General features: G+C 35.0%; 1 protein-coding gene and 1 pseudogene across 1 annotated transcript in view; one reads left to right on the top strand and one right to left on the bottom strand.

The window, feature by feature from the left end:
• FAM19A2 (family with sequence similarity 19 member A2, C-C motif chemokine like) overlaps positions 1-16,565 on the bottom strand; it is a gene marked incomplete at its 3' end in the record, with an annotated part of 358,233 nt that overhangs the window by 77,310 nt on the left and 264,358 nt on the right. The window contains exon 2 of the mRNA XM_011383838.1: positions 9,418-9,524. Within this exon, the coding sequence (XP_011382140.1) occupies positions 9,418-9,523 (106 nt within the window). The remainder of the gene's footprint in view (positions 1-9,417; positions 9,525-16,565) is intronic.
• On the top strand, positions 3,468-3,586 carry LOC111733278 (annotated as a pseudogene).

A 16,565-nucleotide genomic window follows, 5' to 3' on the forward strand; every position in this document is an offset into this window, starting at 1 on the left:
TCCCCCAAAATTTCTTGCACACTGAATCTCATCTTGGAGTTTGCTTCTTGAAAGAAGGTACTCATAAAAAAACGGAAGACCAAAGGAAGGAAGAAGTCATTTTTTTTTTTTTTTTTTTTTGCTTCTGGCTTAAGAAGTGCTAACGGAGGATAATGTAGATGCCTGTGGGCTTTAGCAGCATTAGCAGAGTCTAGAGGCATTCAATCTCCCAAGCTCTTGAAATTTCAAGACAGAATTGGTTCCAGACTGCACGCTCAGTGCCAGTGGAAGTGATTCCTAAAGCAGCAGTAGCTCTTCAGCAAACTCAGCAGCAAACACAATCAGGAACTCTGGGTAACACTGCTTTTCTTTTTGCTCCAGGTCGAGAGGTAGTCATAGCTTTCTGCAGTTATCAACATCTGGGTGGTAGTATCACAGTTCCGTGTTTCTTCCTTCAGCCCTTTTGTAACCAGTTCCCTAATTTAAACTACCCAAGTGCGATTTCCTTTTTCCTGAGTGAGTGTTGAATGATACGAACGTAACCATTTCAATCTCTGACCTCAGAAATTCTTTTGTTAACTATATAAAGAAATTAAATATGAACAAAATGTATTAATAAATTTAATTGATTAATATTAAATGTAAACAACAATTATTATACGTGTTTTAATATTAGTATTCACAAACAAAATCTCAAAAAAATCTAACGATGAAGATTTCCTTAAGTAATTTAGGGCATATTATAATGTTTTTTCATGCCCCTATTAAAATGTGTGTTTATGGATAGTTTTTAGATATAGTATAAATACACATCATTTACTGCTAATTTTACTGCTAAGTGGGGGAAAAAAAGTGAAGTTGAACATATGCTTATCATATGACCTACAAAGTTCCATTTTTTGAAATATACCCCGAGGAAATTTTGCACATGCAAATCAAAACACACATACAATAATGTCCACAGCAGCACTGTCAATAACAACAAACTGCAAAGACCCAAATTCATCAATAGTACAAGATAAATACATCACAGTCTATTCATACGATGGGATCCTATATCACAACATGAATGAATCTCAAGAGAAAATGTTGACAGTAAAAAGCAAATCACACTGAAAAAAAAAATGTCCATAGTAGCATTCCATTTTTACAAAATTAAAAAACAAGACAAAACAATACTCTATTTTTCAGTCATAGGAAGTCAGGAAAGGCGGTACCTCTGTGGGAGGAGGGGCTGAAATACTGGAAAGGAATGAGGATCTTTGAGGAGTTGACAATACTCTATTTCTTGTCCTGGTTGGTAGTTGCACAGTTGTTTGCCTTATAATTATTCTTTTGAGCATACATATGGATTTTATGCACTATTCTGTAAATGTGAGTGAAATATCTTAAAGAGAAGAAAAAAATCAGGATGTGGAAAGGTAAATTCCAGGAAATTTATCTGATTAATTTAAAGCAGAATCATCAGCTCAGAACAGCATAGTCTCTCTCATACCGAGTCCATGTCAATAAATGTATGAATAATTAGATAAGTGAGTGAACACCAAGATCTCAAAATGTTTAATATGTTCATAAATTAAACTAGATTAAAAAAAAATGCCCAAATGCCATCTAATAATTTCTGTGTGGAAGAATGATGTGTGACTTGATTTCTCTACTTGATATTTTTCCTTCTCTCCAAAGTTCTCAAATAAACATGTTATTTTGAAAATTCAATAAAATGTATCATATAACATATTGCTAAAAGTCCAAAATAGAGTCAGTTTATGTTATAGCCATTTTTTTTTCTTAGCCTTTTAATCCAATTTTTTTAATAAACAGGGTCCTTAAAACAGTGTGAATTATAAATCGGGGTTCTTAAACTTCAATGTGCAACATAGTTGGCTACAAATCAGCCTAGGAGAACCTAGTAATATCCTAGCTAAATTGGATTAAACAATTTTAACTGTAAGAAAACCAGCGTACTGGACATGGCCCCAAAGGATCTGCCCCAGCCACCTCTCTCAGCTAACTGTACACCGTAATCCTCGTTGCCTTTTGCCCTCCAGACACTGACTTCTTTTAGCTCCAGAGAATTATGTCTACATAACTTCTACTCCCTTTTCAGATCCCTAGAAAAGACTTCCATGATCCCTTCCTATCCATTTATAGTTTATATACTCTTATCCTGAAATTTTATCTTTATAGCACTTTAATGCCATTTATAATTAAATATTTCTCTGATTATCAGATTAATGGATTCCTTCCTAACTATACTATAAGCTCCATAGGGCATGAATCAGGTCTGTTTTGGTCACTTATATTTCCAGAACTGGACCAACACTTAACAGACACTCAATATATATACTCAATATATATTTTGTTTCCTGAACAGTCGATTGGATAAATGAACAAACTATCAAATGAACCAACCAACAAATAAAGAGCTACCAAAAAATTAAATGACTGCTTTTCATCTAGGCTTTGAACTAAAAATCATCTTATTTTAAATTTTGTTTTTCTTTGAAAGAAAAAAAGTCCATTTAATCAAAAGTTTCAAACTCAGATTAGTAATTACCTTGTATGACAATGAACATAACATATATTCAATCTTAGCTAATCAAGTGAACTTTTTTTGTTTTTTGGTGTATATCTTGTGTATACACCTTACCTGTATAGTTCACACTAAATACAGATCTTTTTCCAGCACAAATATCCAATGACAACTCATTCTTTCAAGATTTAGTTTGGATGTGATGATGGATAGAGGAAGAAAAGGCAAGAAAACACATCAGCCATATGAGATTAACGAATATATTTTTTTGTTGGGAGCTTGGAGTCCTAAACTGAAATGTTTTCTCTCTGATCCCCAATATCTAAAACTGTACCTAATATAATTGCTTCCAAGGGGGAAATACTGCTTATACTTTCTGACTGACTATCACAATGCTCTGAGCTAATCACTATCCCTTCCCCAAATGCCCGGCTAGAAACGATTGTGAGAATTCAGGACTGAAGCTCAGAGGCAGTTTGAGAAATAAAAGTATGCGTCGTGTGTGAGGGATTTTTAGCTCCCAAAGCCCAGAAGATTTTATTAAGCAGGTGGCATTTTCTGATTTTTAGATAACTCATTTTTTCAAATCCAAATGCTCTGGATTTCCACAGGTGTTTTTATATCGTGTTTAAAAAACAGAATAACACAATTCGGCATATGATTGCCCTTGAGAGTACAATGCCATTGCATTGGTATTTTGAAGAGCTATTTATTCTGTTCTTTCATCTCCTACATTCACCTGTTCTGTAATGACCTAATCTCTTACCTCTCCCTTTTTTCATGCTGTCCTCTGTGCACACCATCCTTCTGGCCATTTCGCATGGTCCCCAAGCATGCTCCTACTTGAAAGCATTCATACTTACTGCTGCGTTGCCTTCTCAAGTATATTCATGACTGGCTCTATTGGAAACTTTAGGTCTCGCCCAAAGGTTTTTATTTAAAATTGCAATTTCTCGTCTATGGCCATACCACCCTGAACAAGCCCAATCCCGTCTGATCTCGGAAGCTAAGCAGGGTCTGGCCTGGTTAGTACTTGGAAGGGAGACCACCTAGGAAGACCAGGTGCTGTAGGTGTAAAAAATAAAAAAATAAAGGATTATAAGCTGAAAGGTCCTTGCAATCCGTGAGGTCAACCAAGGGTTGCCTCACCTAAAATAAATAAATAAATAAATAAATAAAACAAATTGTGATTTCTCTTGAATCCTTTTTATTCTTCTTTCCTCCTCTATTTTTATAGCATTTATACTATAAAACTGTTTTGTTTTTCTTTTTATTATCTATCTTTCCACTTCTGAAACAAAAGCTCCATAAAAACAAGATTTTGCCTTTTTTATGTACTGCTATATCCTCAGCCCTTAGTGTATGTACTTGAAAATTACTGAGTAAAACAAATTTTCTGTTGGAATTATCCAGTCTAAAATATTCCTGTGAAAAGTATCAATAGACTATGAGACTAGGAGTACTAGTTCTCAGAAATAGAATGCTTTGCCATGGGAAACAGTAAAAGTCCTGCTAGACATAAAGCTACAGCTGCTGCCTGGTCAGCCTCATAGATCAGCAAGAAACAAAAGGAGTTAGATATTCATGGGACAAATGACCCTAATGATAATGTACTGGGGCAGGGAAGAATATGTTAGGCTCTCAGATGATCCACTAGGGCATTTCTTGGCATCCCTATGCCCAGTTATAACTGTATAAATTGCTAAGTACAACAACCATGGCATCAAGAGCATGATAATCCAAAGCTGAGAATCCTCAGGTATGACATCTGGGTAAAACATCGGGCAAGCCTCTTTAAAAGTAGAAGTGCTAGCTGAAGGAGAGGGGAATCTAAAATGGCTAAGGGAGTGGCCAGAAAATGAGTATCAATAATGGTCTTGGTACCAACTGCATTAGTGGGGATCTCACTATCCCTACTCAAATACATTTCCTTATAAATTCTAACTAACCAGAATCTTTGATAAGCTTTGGCTGGATTGAGTGAACTTAAATGAGAAGCAAGCAGATTTGAGGGGCATAAGGAGTGGACTGCAGTGGAATATAGCTGATGATTCATTACCAAGATCCTTTTTTATCACTGTGCACCTTTCCCCCCCTTACTGTAAATGTTAGCAAATTATAATTCCCAGCTCCTCCCTTGTTTGGAGACTCACCTTCCGCTAAAGAGAGGTCATTTCCCAGGAAGGTTCTTCCTTCCCATGGGTGATAGATCAACAGCCAATGACAAATGGACGCAAGGGCAGAAGAGGCTGTTATCTTGCCTCAAAAAGGTACCAACTCTGTGGGGCAATTTATGTTTCAGAGACTCCCCAGGACCTGACCAGGCTGTTCTCCAGCTGAGACTCTATTTGTGCTTAGCTTTTACCTCCTGCTCTATCCTGCTACCCTCATTCTCCTCCTGAGAGCATTCTTTCAATAAATAACATCAATGAGAATTCCTGACTTGGCCTTGCTTCTAGAGAACTACACCTAAGACGCATGGCATATGCAAATCATCTCTGGAAGAATGCATCCTAAGCATAGGCTTTTAAAATTCTCACAAATATGCTTACGATGAACATTACCCCACAAAAATTTTAAAAATCACAAACCCTAAAATAAAGTGTCATGAATAAGAGTCACCAGGAAGAAAATGCCAAAATTTCATAAAATAAAATCATCGAATCAAACTATTTACATAATAATTTGATATACAATATAGTTTGATATCTATACAATGTAGAAAACAAAATGAAAATATGAGAACAGAAGTATATCCAAAGCCAAGCCAATTTACAAAAAAAAAGTATGTATAGTAGTATACAATAGATGAAATTAAAACGTATATGGATTAAAAAACAGATTATACCAGAGAGGACACAGAATTAGTGTGGTAGAAAGTAGATCTGAATAAATATTCCAGAATAAAACATGGAGACACTTGAAGGTAGAAAATATAAAGACTGAAACACATGGAAAACAGAAAGAGAAAGTTAACACACACCTAACCAGAATCCTAGTTTAATAAAGATAGTGGTGTAGAAGCAATATTTCAAGAGATGACGATGCCTGAATGTTTTTCGAAGTTCATTAAAGACACCAATCCACAGATTCAGGAAGTCAACTGAACTCCAAACAGTATAAATAAAAATTTTCTACTAGTCATATATGTCATATGGCGCAAGACTACCTAGATGATTCCTGCCTCTAATAGTTACTAGCTCGGCAACCTGATATAAATTATTTAACCTTTCTTTTTAATTTCTGATCTGTAAAATAGGTTTAATAATTGTACATACCTTAAGATTGTTATGAGGATTGAATGAGTTGATAGCTGTAAACTTCTTACAACAGAGCTACTGGATTTTTAACATTTATGTTTATTATTTCTATCTTGAATACTCACACAAGGTGCTCTGGATCAAATACAGATTTCTTATTAATTACTCTCAATAAAAATATAAGTGAATAGCCTTTCTTGCCCTAAGCTTTACCCATGATGAAAGCCAGGTCAAATGTGCTATATAAGTATAGGAGAGTGACAGAGAACATGGATTTTTTTCCACTACATGCAAGAGAGAGATAGTCATTCCCCTCCTGAAAAAGGGAAAAAAAAAATCTTTTGCTTCTTTGAGATCGGTTGGAAAGGATCCTAGGTTCTCACTCTAACCTTTTGGAATGTAAATACATCTTTCCAAGGGCAGATAGCGCCCTTTCTGGCACCTTGAGAGTTTACCCTAGAGGCCTAATTTAAGCTGCAACCAGTTAGCCCTCTTGGAGAGATAGTCTCCTTTTGAATCAAAACAATTAATTACACAAGTGACTACAGATCTAATCCTCAGGGTATGTGCTCAGCATAGGGAATGCATTTAGTGGAGAGCCAGAGGAGAGAAAGAGCAATTAGGGGATGGTTTTATAAACTGTATAAATGTCTAATCAATGTATTGTATACTTGAAACTAAAAAAAAAAAAAAAAAGTCTCAGGAGGCTGGGGATTTCTACAGGAGCACTGAGAAATCCAGGGAACTTTCACTTCTCCACAAGTACCTGCCATATATTACTAGGCACAAAAAGTGTTTGTTACATAAATAAAAATTAATGAAATCATAAAAGAGCAAAAAGTAATGAAATACAAGAACATATAAATGAGTGGATCAACAAAGGCAAAAGCTGGTCCTTTGAAAACTAATAAAAGTTACCAACTCTGGCGAGACCAGTCAGGGAAAAGAGAGATATGACACAAAGGAGCACTATTCGGGCAGAAGGAAGAGATGTAAATATGGATTCAGCAGATGACAAGATAGTAAGGAAATATCTTGAATGACTTTATTAGTACGACCACTTTGGAAAACCATCAGTCCTAATCTGGTAAGACTGAAGATCTGCCTGCTCTGGATCCAGTGGTTCTGCTCCTCAGAATGTGCTCTCAAGAAACCCCTGCACACAGGCACCAGGAGAGAAGTGACGATGTTCACAGAAGCATTGCTTATGACAACAAAACGAGAACACCAAATGTTCATGTACAAGAGAATAAATATACAAATGGTGGTGACTTCATATAATAAAATATGGAGCAATAGTAAAAAAAAATGAATAAACTGCAGCTATATGCCACCAATTACAATAAATGTCACAAATATATTGCTGAGCAAAATAGAGAATTATAGAAAAACACAGTATAATATTACTACGTAAATTTAATAACGACCAACATTAAGCTATATGTCATTGGACATAATATGTACATGGTAAAATTATAAATAAAAGCAAAGGCATTATATTCAGAAAATTTAGAATAGTGATTATTTTGAGTAAGGAGGCAAAGGAATGAAGTCAGAATGGCAGACATATCCTGTTTCAAGAGATTTAAAAAATGCTATATTTCTCAATTGGGTAGTGAGCATACTGGTATTCTATTTATGAACATGTCCTAAAATGTACATGTATACTATACTTATTTTAAGTGTAAAATAGTTTAATCAAAAGGGGCATTTTATATGGAAAATATAAAGAGGAAAAAAAGAAAAGAAGAAGAGAAGAAAGGAAAGGGGGAAGTATGAAGAAATCTTTCCTAAAATCTTCCTTAAAAATATCAGAGGCAGGTAGAAATGGAACAATCAAAACAGCACAAAACCCTACCTTCTATAATGTACTGGGTTTGGCACTTGAAGTAGATTTTCTGAGACAATGTATAATCTCCTATGTTCAAGAAGTATTTTCTTGGCAAAAAGTAAGAAAAGATCTTAGTTTTGGAGATGGCATAGACCATAACGCAACTTAAAAATTCTTAAAAGTAGTTTTAAGAATTTTATGCAATATTCACTGTGGGGCAGTCTTTATAAGAGATTCCCTCAGATATGCCATCATTCAGTTTTGGAGATGAAAAAGCACCTTTACCATGAACCCTTGCTTTGCCAGGCTGACACCACAGTTACTATAAATCTCCCTTCCAAAACACACACTTCCCTCACTCTTTTTTATAGACTGGGAAAGGGCACTGGGGCAACTATCCATCAGGATAGTATGGATGATGTGTCCTTTCTTGTTAAGCCCAAGGCAGCAGGCCCTGTGTTTGGCAACTATTTTAGAAGATGAGTATTTAACACTACTTTGTACTTAAGTTTGGTTCTTTGTTGCCAATTGGGAAAAGCGGAATAATGTCCTGCTCCACATCTTTTAAAATTTGCACTAATAACAATTATAAAAGAATATAAAATATCATGTGTGGATCAGTATGCATGTGTGGGTATGTGCATGTATGTATGTGGGTATGTATATATACACACATATATATGTATGTAAATATATACATACATATATGTGTGTGTATATATACATACTCACATACATACATACACATACACACATACACACACATAAATACATATATCACACACACATATACACAAACACATACAGTGGGGAGAAAACAAGATTATGAAATATGAAGGGCCACTTCATAAAATTCGTATTTCGAAAGATGACTCTTTTTGACTTAAACGTAGGGAAAAGATTTTTGTCTGATAGACATCACTCCTTCACCACATCTTTCCTCTTCCTGGTATTAATGTTCCATGTAATGCTAATTAAATGTACATGTATAACAAATTTAAGTGTTATGGAATTCAAGGCAGTCTTAACTCCCTCTTCACCCCAAAATAAAATATGAAAGTAAGTTCCTAACCTCTAAAATTTACGGAGGACTGAGAACTGAACTGTAAAATCATATTTCACAGAAAAATCTAAATTGACTTCTCAGGTTATGAATACTTGATTATGGTAGGAACAGTTCAGAAATAACCCCATTTTAATTCATCTGGAAAGGTAGTTATTAATTATACTGACTCTTTTACTCAGGAAAGAGAACAGGAAGGACATAAATTTGATCTGTCAAGCTTAGCATACAAGTGTAAAACAAATATTCGCATTCTGTTCTATAGCAGAATTAAGCCTGCTAAATCTCAAACTAGACGTAGATCCAAATGGTGGTCACAAAAGAACTCTGGCATGAAGAAGTATGATCCGCAAAAAGCACTGGAGGGAAACTTACATATATATGTATATATATAATTAAGATATATATCATTAAAGATGCTTTCAGTATAAGACTGACTACAATCTGAAACTCGTCTTCATTATAGGTCAACTCAACATTTTAACATCACTATCTTAAAAATGTAAATGACAGGGGAAAGCCAGAAATTCCAAACTCTTGAACACTATTTGCAGAAATGGCAGTTATTCTGGAAACATTTAAATAATTATGCTTCTACTATCAAAGCCATATTAAGGATAACTATCCCTGCATTTTTACTTAAAGGAAATCGTGGGAAGGTACCCATATCTAGTAGAATTAACAGACCAGTGAAGACAGAACACAATAGTCTGTATCCCAGCTAGCTGAGAAAGAAAACAAAAGACCTTACCTTTATGATGGTTTGCACTGGATACAACTTTTCCCCACAAGGTTACGATAAATATTATTATTAGCAGTTTTCCTTTTGTTGCTTTTTGTAAGTATCTCTTACTCATCCTGCAAATAAAAAATTATAAAAATCCTAAGTATGTGAAACCATTGCTTTTCCATTACAATTATTCTACATTTAAAGCTTTTCATAACATATTAATATATTTAACTCCTGAAAGTTGCATTTCTTATATTTAAAATGCTGTTCACTGTATATAAACTACAAAGAGAAAGAATAAAAATTTTCCAAACAACGTACCTTGATATGATGTAAAAGATAAGAGAGATTCTGCCTCAGTCAGTCTTCACTCACTTAACAATGGCCTAAATTAATTGGGAAATATTATCATTTTTCTCTCCATGTAAATATAAATTTAACTTATTCACAAAATTCAAGGTACAGTTGTTTGAAAAATCTTTAAATAGACTTATTTTACTTTTTTTCCCCAAAGATTTCATCTTCAAGGCCAAGTCAAATGGTCAGAGTAAGCAGTTTAGATAAAATGAGTTAGATGAATTCCTACACAGAATAAAGTCACTCCAAATCTATTATTTCTAATGTGCTTTTTAAAAAATCACCTGGTACAATAGCTTTCTTATTGTACATCTTGAGTACTGGAGATACACAGATGTTTTACTACTGTTGGACTCCACTATGCTGTACTTATCAGAAGTAGGAGAAAAATAGAAAGGCAAACAGAAAAATATTAACTTAATGTTTTCAAGTTGAGTCCACAAAACTCAGGTAAGCAAAGAAATGTTATTAAAAAAAAAAAAATGATAGCTACCTGTCATAAAAATTCAGCACCTACTTTCTCTAGCACTTTATAGAACATTATTTCAATTGCTCTTCAGAACAAATTTAGGGTATTGGTATATCTATCCCCATTTTATAGATGATGAAATTCGGAAATTTCCCTGAGGTAACATTTAATGATAGAATAAAAATTCAAACCCAGACTTGTCTAGTCTTAAAATCTCTACATTAACTACAACATTGCTAATGGGGTAAGCAAAACTGATATAAAATATCATCATTCTGCATTTATTTATGAGAGAGAGAAAATAGATGTCACTCAATACCTTCTCAGGTTTAGATCCTATACTGAACTCCATTCTTGCTTGACCTACAGCCCTTTGCCTTGGTTCTACTGCAAGTTCATGAGGTCACTTCCAAACATAGTCTGATTCCTCTTGAATTCTCTAAGTTAGCTTTTACCTCCCACCTTTGTTTCCAAAAATATGACTCACTGGTATCAAAGAAGCAGTCTTTCATACTGATAAATGCATGAAAAAAATAAATATATTATGCATGTTTAATATAGAGATATCTTAACATTTCTTGGCCTGGAAGTTATGCCCATTAATTCAGATGTTGAGAAGGCAATGTTGATTAAGAACATGGACTCACTCCTGAGTCTGGCTGGATTTGAGTCCAGGCTCTACTGGCTTCTAATTGTGTGATCTTGTATGGTTTCTGTATCTTCTGCTTCAGTTTCTTTTTGTGTCATGGAACAATGCATGTGAAGCACCTGGCCCACTGGTTGGCATGTATAAGGAATCAATGACTTGGAGATTAGTGGATGTTCAGTCATTTACATGTTATGTTTGGTCCTTGAGTGCATGAGAAGACAGTCCCACTCACGAGACGACTGAATAGAGTTTCAGTGGCACCAACAGCTTCGAGTCCTATGTGGACCTTGCTCTTGTGACATGCCAAGATAATGTACTAAAAGATACAAGTCTGACCTTTTAGATTAGATTGCTTGGTTAAACATTTGGCTCCCTGCCTACTGACTATATGACTTTAGACAAATTAATAAGTCAGGGTATTTTTGTTATCATTAAAATGAGGATAATAATAATATCTATCTCATAGTATTCTTGGTATGAAGACTACATAATCCATGTAAAGAGTTCAACATTATGCATAGAAGATAATAAACACTCAGTAAATGCTAACACTTACTATGATCATTATTCGTTTAGAGTAGCATTTCCCTAGGTGTGTCCATGAGGCGTCATTTCCGCAGAATGTTAATACAGTATTAATGAAAAACACAAAGGGCAAATACATTTGTAAAATTTGGGTTCAACAAATGTAACCAGGTTTTTGAAAAAGGAGGCATATTTGAGTGTGCAGCATTTTCCAGAAACCTTTATCCACAAAGTAACACTGGATGCTAGTGTCTTCAGGCAGCCTCTTAGAGAAATGATCTTACAGAGTAGTCCCTCTCAGTAGACCAAATGCCCATTTTAAATCTTCCATTCTACTGACTTTGTTTCCTCTTAGCACCCTCAGTATTAGCTTTGTTATAAGATTCTACTTTTTCTCATTTTTCCAACCATCCTGCCTCTCTGCTTATATCCAATCCCTGCAATATTATTATTTTACTGCATATCATCTAAAGGAATGAACAGATTAGCAAAACTCATCTGACACTAAGAGCTGCTTAGCATAATTCTTGATAATGGCTTTCATACAGCAAATGGCCTCTGCCATGAGGTCAATGACCCATTGTATTTTCCATCCCATTGTGCACCCACCAAATGGGAGGACAAAACTGACAGCTGGTCAAACTGATAACTAGACATATGGGAAAGGAAACACCCACAAAGTCACTAGGCAGTCAAACTAAAAGAGGAAACAGAAAGCAGGTCAACATTTGGAAGTCTCTAAAGATTCATGGCTTCTTCCTCTCACACCACCCGCCCCCACCAGTCAATTATCATCTTCTGTTAATACTACTTCCTAAATAACTCCTAAATATATAAACTTATTTGAATCTCTATTGCAATACTGCAGTTCAGACCACCAAAATTTCTCATGGGCCACAGCCTCCTAATGGACTACCTGCTACGAATATTGTGATCCTATGGAACTAATGTCAGGGTCTGTGTCTGCCTTTTTCGTGACTATATTTGCAGTATTTAGAACTTATTAAGTACCTGATAAATACTGTTGACTGAATGTAATGCATTTTCTATGCTGTAGCCAAATATGTAGCTATAACCTTAAGAGACACCATTCATATGACTAACACCTTCACTATTCCCCTCTACAATCAGAGTGGGGGTAGGGAGGAGGCCATAATCTTTAGCAGGGTATAAAAACTTGTATCAGGGTTAAAATTTTATTTTTGACTCTTTATGACTCTAATCTTATTCCATGCCATTCTTCCACATCTCTTTCAACACACGCACGCGCACACGCACACACACACACACACACACACACACACACACACACATTCATAGTCTATATTTTCACTCTACTAAATTTCCTCAATGTCTTCCAGCTAAATCTCACCTTCATGTCACCTGAAGCACATCAGCCGCCCACCGCATCCCCCATCCACTCTTCAAAATGCTAACTTCCTATTCATTGGTCAGAATACATGTTAGAATTCCTATTTTTGTTCATTTTGAGCACTCTTCTTTATGCACAACAGCCACGTGCCACACTGCATTATATTTTTCCATTTACTTATCTCCATCCTCCACTCTAAGATCCCTAAAGATGGAGACCATGTCCCCATCTAGAGCCTGGTCCAAGATAGGGACTGTGTCCCATACATTTCTGGTGCCTTAGAGCCAAATATATTGTATAGTTGCCATGTGAGAAGGAAGTAAGTATGTGTTATTTCTTTAGGATGAAATTAGGGAAGGACAAACAAGAAGAAGAATGCGAAAAAGAGGTAGGGGTGCAAGAAGGAATGAGAAAGGCAAAATGGAGAAGAAGAAAAAGGGAGAAATCTGATCTGCAATAAATTTTATTCTAAATGATTTTTAACTAACAATCAAACTTGAACAAACTGAGGTGTAATGGGAGTGATGGAGGATTTTCGACAAAGAGGCAATATCAAAGAAGAAAACCCAAAGAGGGGAAAAAAAAAAAAACGCTGAACGGCACATTTCTTCTTGACCTTGTATAAGAACACAAAAGGAGGAGGCATTCTCTTCTTATCAATGTGCTAACCGACAGGTCTCAGTTTAAAAATTTCCACCACAGTCAAGGTCCAAAGGCACTTTCAGAATTGTCACATTCTTGTAAAAACAGCGAAATTTTTTAACAGCAAAAGCTGAGGCAAAAAGAAACAGGAAACTGAAGGATAAATACACACAGAAAAGGAAACCTTGAAATTGCTCCCCAAGCAGCAACAGCTTATAAGGAAGCACAAGGGAAATAGGATAATTGAGAATGGTAACCTTGGCAGTGAAGGATGCTGAAGTGAAAGTTGTCAAAGGAGAGAACTGACAATTAAATCTCCAGACTATCACCCACTCTTCTCTTATGTATTACATGTTTTAGTTATACTCACTGAGATTTAGACTTTTGGAAGATTTTGAAACCCTGCACCTCCCCACCAATGTTAAGAATGCATTTAATTATAAATAAGCAAGATTTCTTTTTAAACTATTATGCTACTAGAAAAATCATTTCCTCATAAAAACAGAAAATAAGTTTAGCTGGTCAAAAGAAGAAAAGGCAGAAGGAAAAAGGGAGAGAAATCTTATGCAAACAGGTGATAAAAGCTGGGGCTAAAATCCAACCACTCGGCCTCCCCTTGAGCTTCCAGCACTTCTGTGGAAATAAAGGTAACATAAGACGATATATATTAAAATCATTTTAGGACATTTCTCTCCGTTGATCTACTATTAAGGCCAAGCTGGTGTTAACTAATTACAGTGGCATTGATGTCAACAGCCAAAACTAGTACAGGAATCTACCCTTAAGGTAGAATCCAACTGATGAGGCAAGTTCCTTTTGTCCTCATAAGGACTAGAAAGATCACTTTAGTATGTAAATTTCACATAACTCACCTTACCCCTTGCTTAAAATTGCAGGATTTGCCTACCCGTTGGAATGAGAGTAAACTGTAAATTTCTCATTGGATAGAAGGCTTGACATTATGTCTCCTCTTGACTTCTCTGACCCAACTTCACATACCTGTTCCCTTCTTTCCTTACACTTCAGCCACATTGGCCTACCTTGTCCCTAGTGTCAAGTCTGATCTAGATCTTACGATAAATGTTTGCTCTGCCTTGAAGGCTCTTCCTCCAGTCTTTGCATGGTGAACTTCCATTTATGACAGTACCTCCTGACCATCCTGCCCTCTAGAGTCCAGAGACACAAAGCCTATGGTCTCTCTTGCTCCCAATATCTTGTAGCACTTTATTTATTACAATCTAAAATTATCTTATTTACTTATTGTACACTTAAGTGTTTATTTTCTTCTTTCTCCCATTAAAATGTAATTTCCATGGTGGCAGATCCTGTCTAGTAATCGCTGCTCCAGCATATAGAACAAAACCTACAGCACATGCTCAATAAAGGAATAAGTGTATTGATTTTATAATCAGAACAAAAGAGATGAATCCTTTTTAATGGAGAAGTTTCATTATTTATTTTAATTTAAACAATTAAATTTCTATTATATTCATTAGCTAGGAATGTCAACGGCAAGAATAGTGCACATATTGGTGAAGTGATACAAAATGAAATAAGAGGGGAGACTGGGAGATGAGAAAATGGAAAGGGAGTCAAGATTAATCTTTCAAGAAACACGCAGAGAAGGGAAGCGAAGGTAGAGTGGTAGCTAAAGCTATTTTAACAAGGTGGGAAAGACCCAGAAGGAAGAGATAAGTTAAAGATATCAAAGTGAGGGTAGACTATGAAAAGTTTTTTTAAACTTTTACATTCTACAAGTATCATTTATTATTACAACATTAATATAAATACAATAAGTTATTTTTGTTATTACTTTTAATTTCTATATTATAGAGAAACAAATATATCTTCTAAAACTAAATCATTCTTTGCTTGCTAATAGGTTATTAGAATAATCCTACTAAATAGGACATCTAGAGTCACAAGTTTCACTACATTCTTGGTTTTACCCAATAATCATATCCAATTTCACCAGCATTTTATGGTAAAGACTATGACTAGGATAACCATGTTTTTTTTTATTGAAATAGCAATTATCTTTGAGGCAGATAGACAGTAATATTCCTATTGAGAGTGGATGGACGGAAATAAAGATTAAGTAGATAAAGATGTGTATTCACATGTAAGAGATTCACGTATGTATGCATTTTGTATATATAAGAATATATAGTAATAAATTTAAGAGACAATCATGTAAACCTACCAATAATCCTACATCGTGTATCATATCTTCCAAAAACTGAGGTGGTTGAATCTAGTCATTTTTACTATTGTTATTCATTTTGTTTTTATTTTACATCATGTATCTAATATCATCACATTATGGTATCTCACACCACACTTACTATATACATTATTTGAACTAGAATCTCCTTGTTGAACAACTAGGATCTGAACTTCCCATCTTGTAAATTATTAAAAGTTTCCAGAGTTGCATTTTCATATGCCAGTCATGTGATCAGTCAATAAGCTCATATTTTTTTAGGTAAACTCAAAACAAAATGTGCAATCTAAATCAGTTTCTCAACTCTTTCTGAATCAAAAAAAAATGAGAATTTTTTTCTCATTTCTGAATCAAAAAAATAATGAGAATTTGATGAAACAATTGTTTTAAAATTCTCATTTTTTTTTTTTTTGATACGTCAGTGTTCCAGAATAAATGTACCTTTCGAATTCCATTCTGTTAAAAAGTCAACCCTGGAGATTTAGCCAAGAAAGTTTCGTTGGTTTCTAAGGATTGCCCAGCAGCAAATGCAAACCTCATTTTAAAACCACAGTTTCCTTCTTTCTTCACCCAAATGTTATACTTTCATTCTTTTCTCCACAATACTGCAATTTGGGTGAGTACAAAAACCCAGGAGTGCTTTTACTTTATGCTAGCATTGTACAACCAAAGTGTTGATTTTGTGCAAATGCCTTTGCCATCTACAGACTATAACAATAGGAAATAGAAATGAATTATCATTTCAATGATTTCTCCAGAAATGTACAATATTCTAAAACTCCAAGCTCTAATACCCAAAACAGACAAAAATGCTATAAGGCAAATAAAGCAATCATTTGAGATTATGGGATAAATAGAAAGACCCCTGAAATGATCAGGGCTAAACTAAACCATAATGAGGTGCATCTGTTATTACAACTGAATCGAATCA

This window comes from Pteropus vampyrus, unplaced genomic scaffold (genome assembly GCF_000151845.1).
Source record: "Pteropus vampyrus isolate Shadow unplaced genomic scaffold, Pvam_2.0 Scaffold545, whole genome shotgun sequence".
Classification (NCBI taxonomy): domain Eukaryota; kingdom Metazoa; phylum Chordata; class Mammalia; order Chiroptera; family Pteropodidae; genus Pteropus; species Pteropus vampyrus.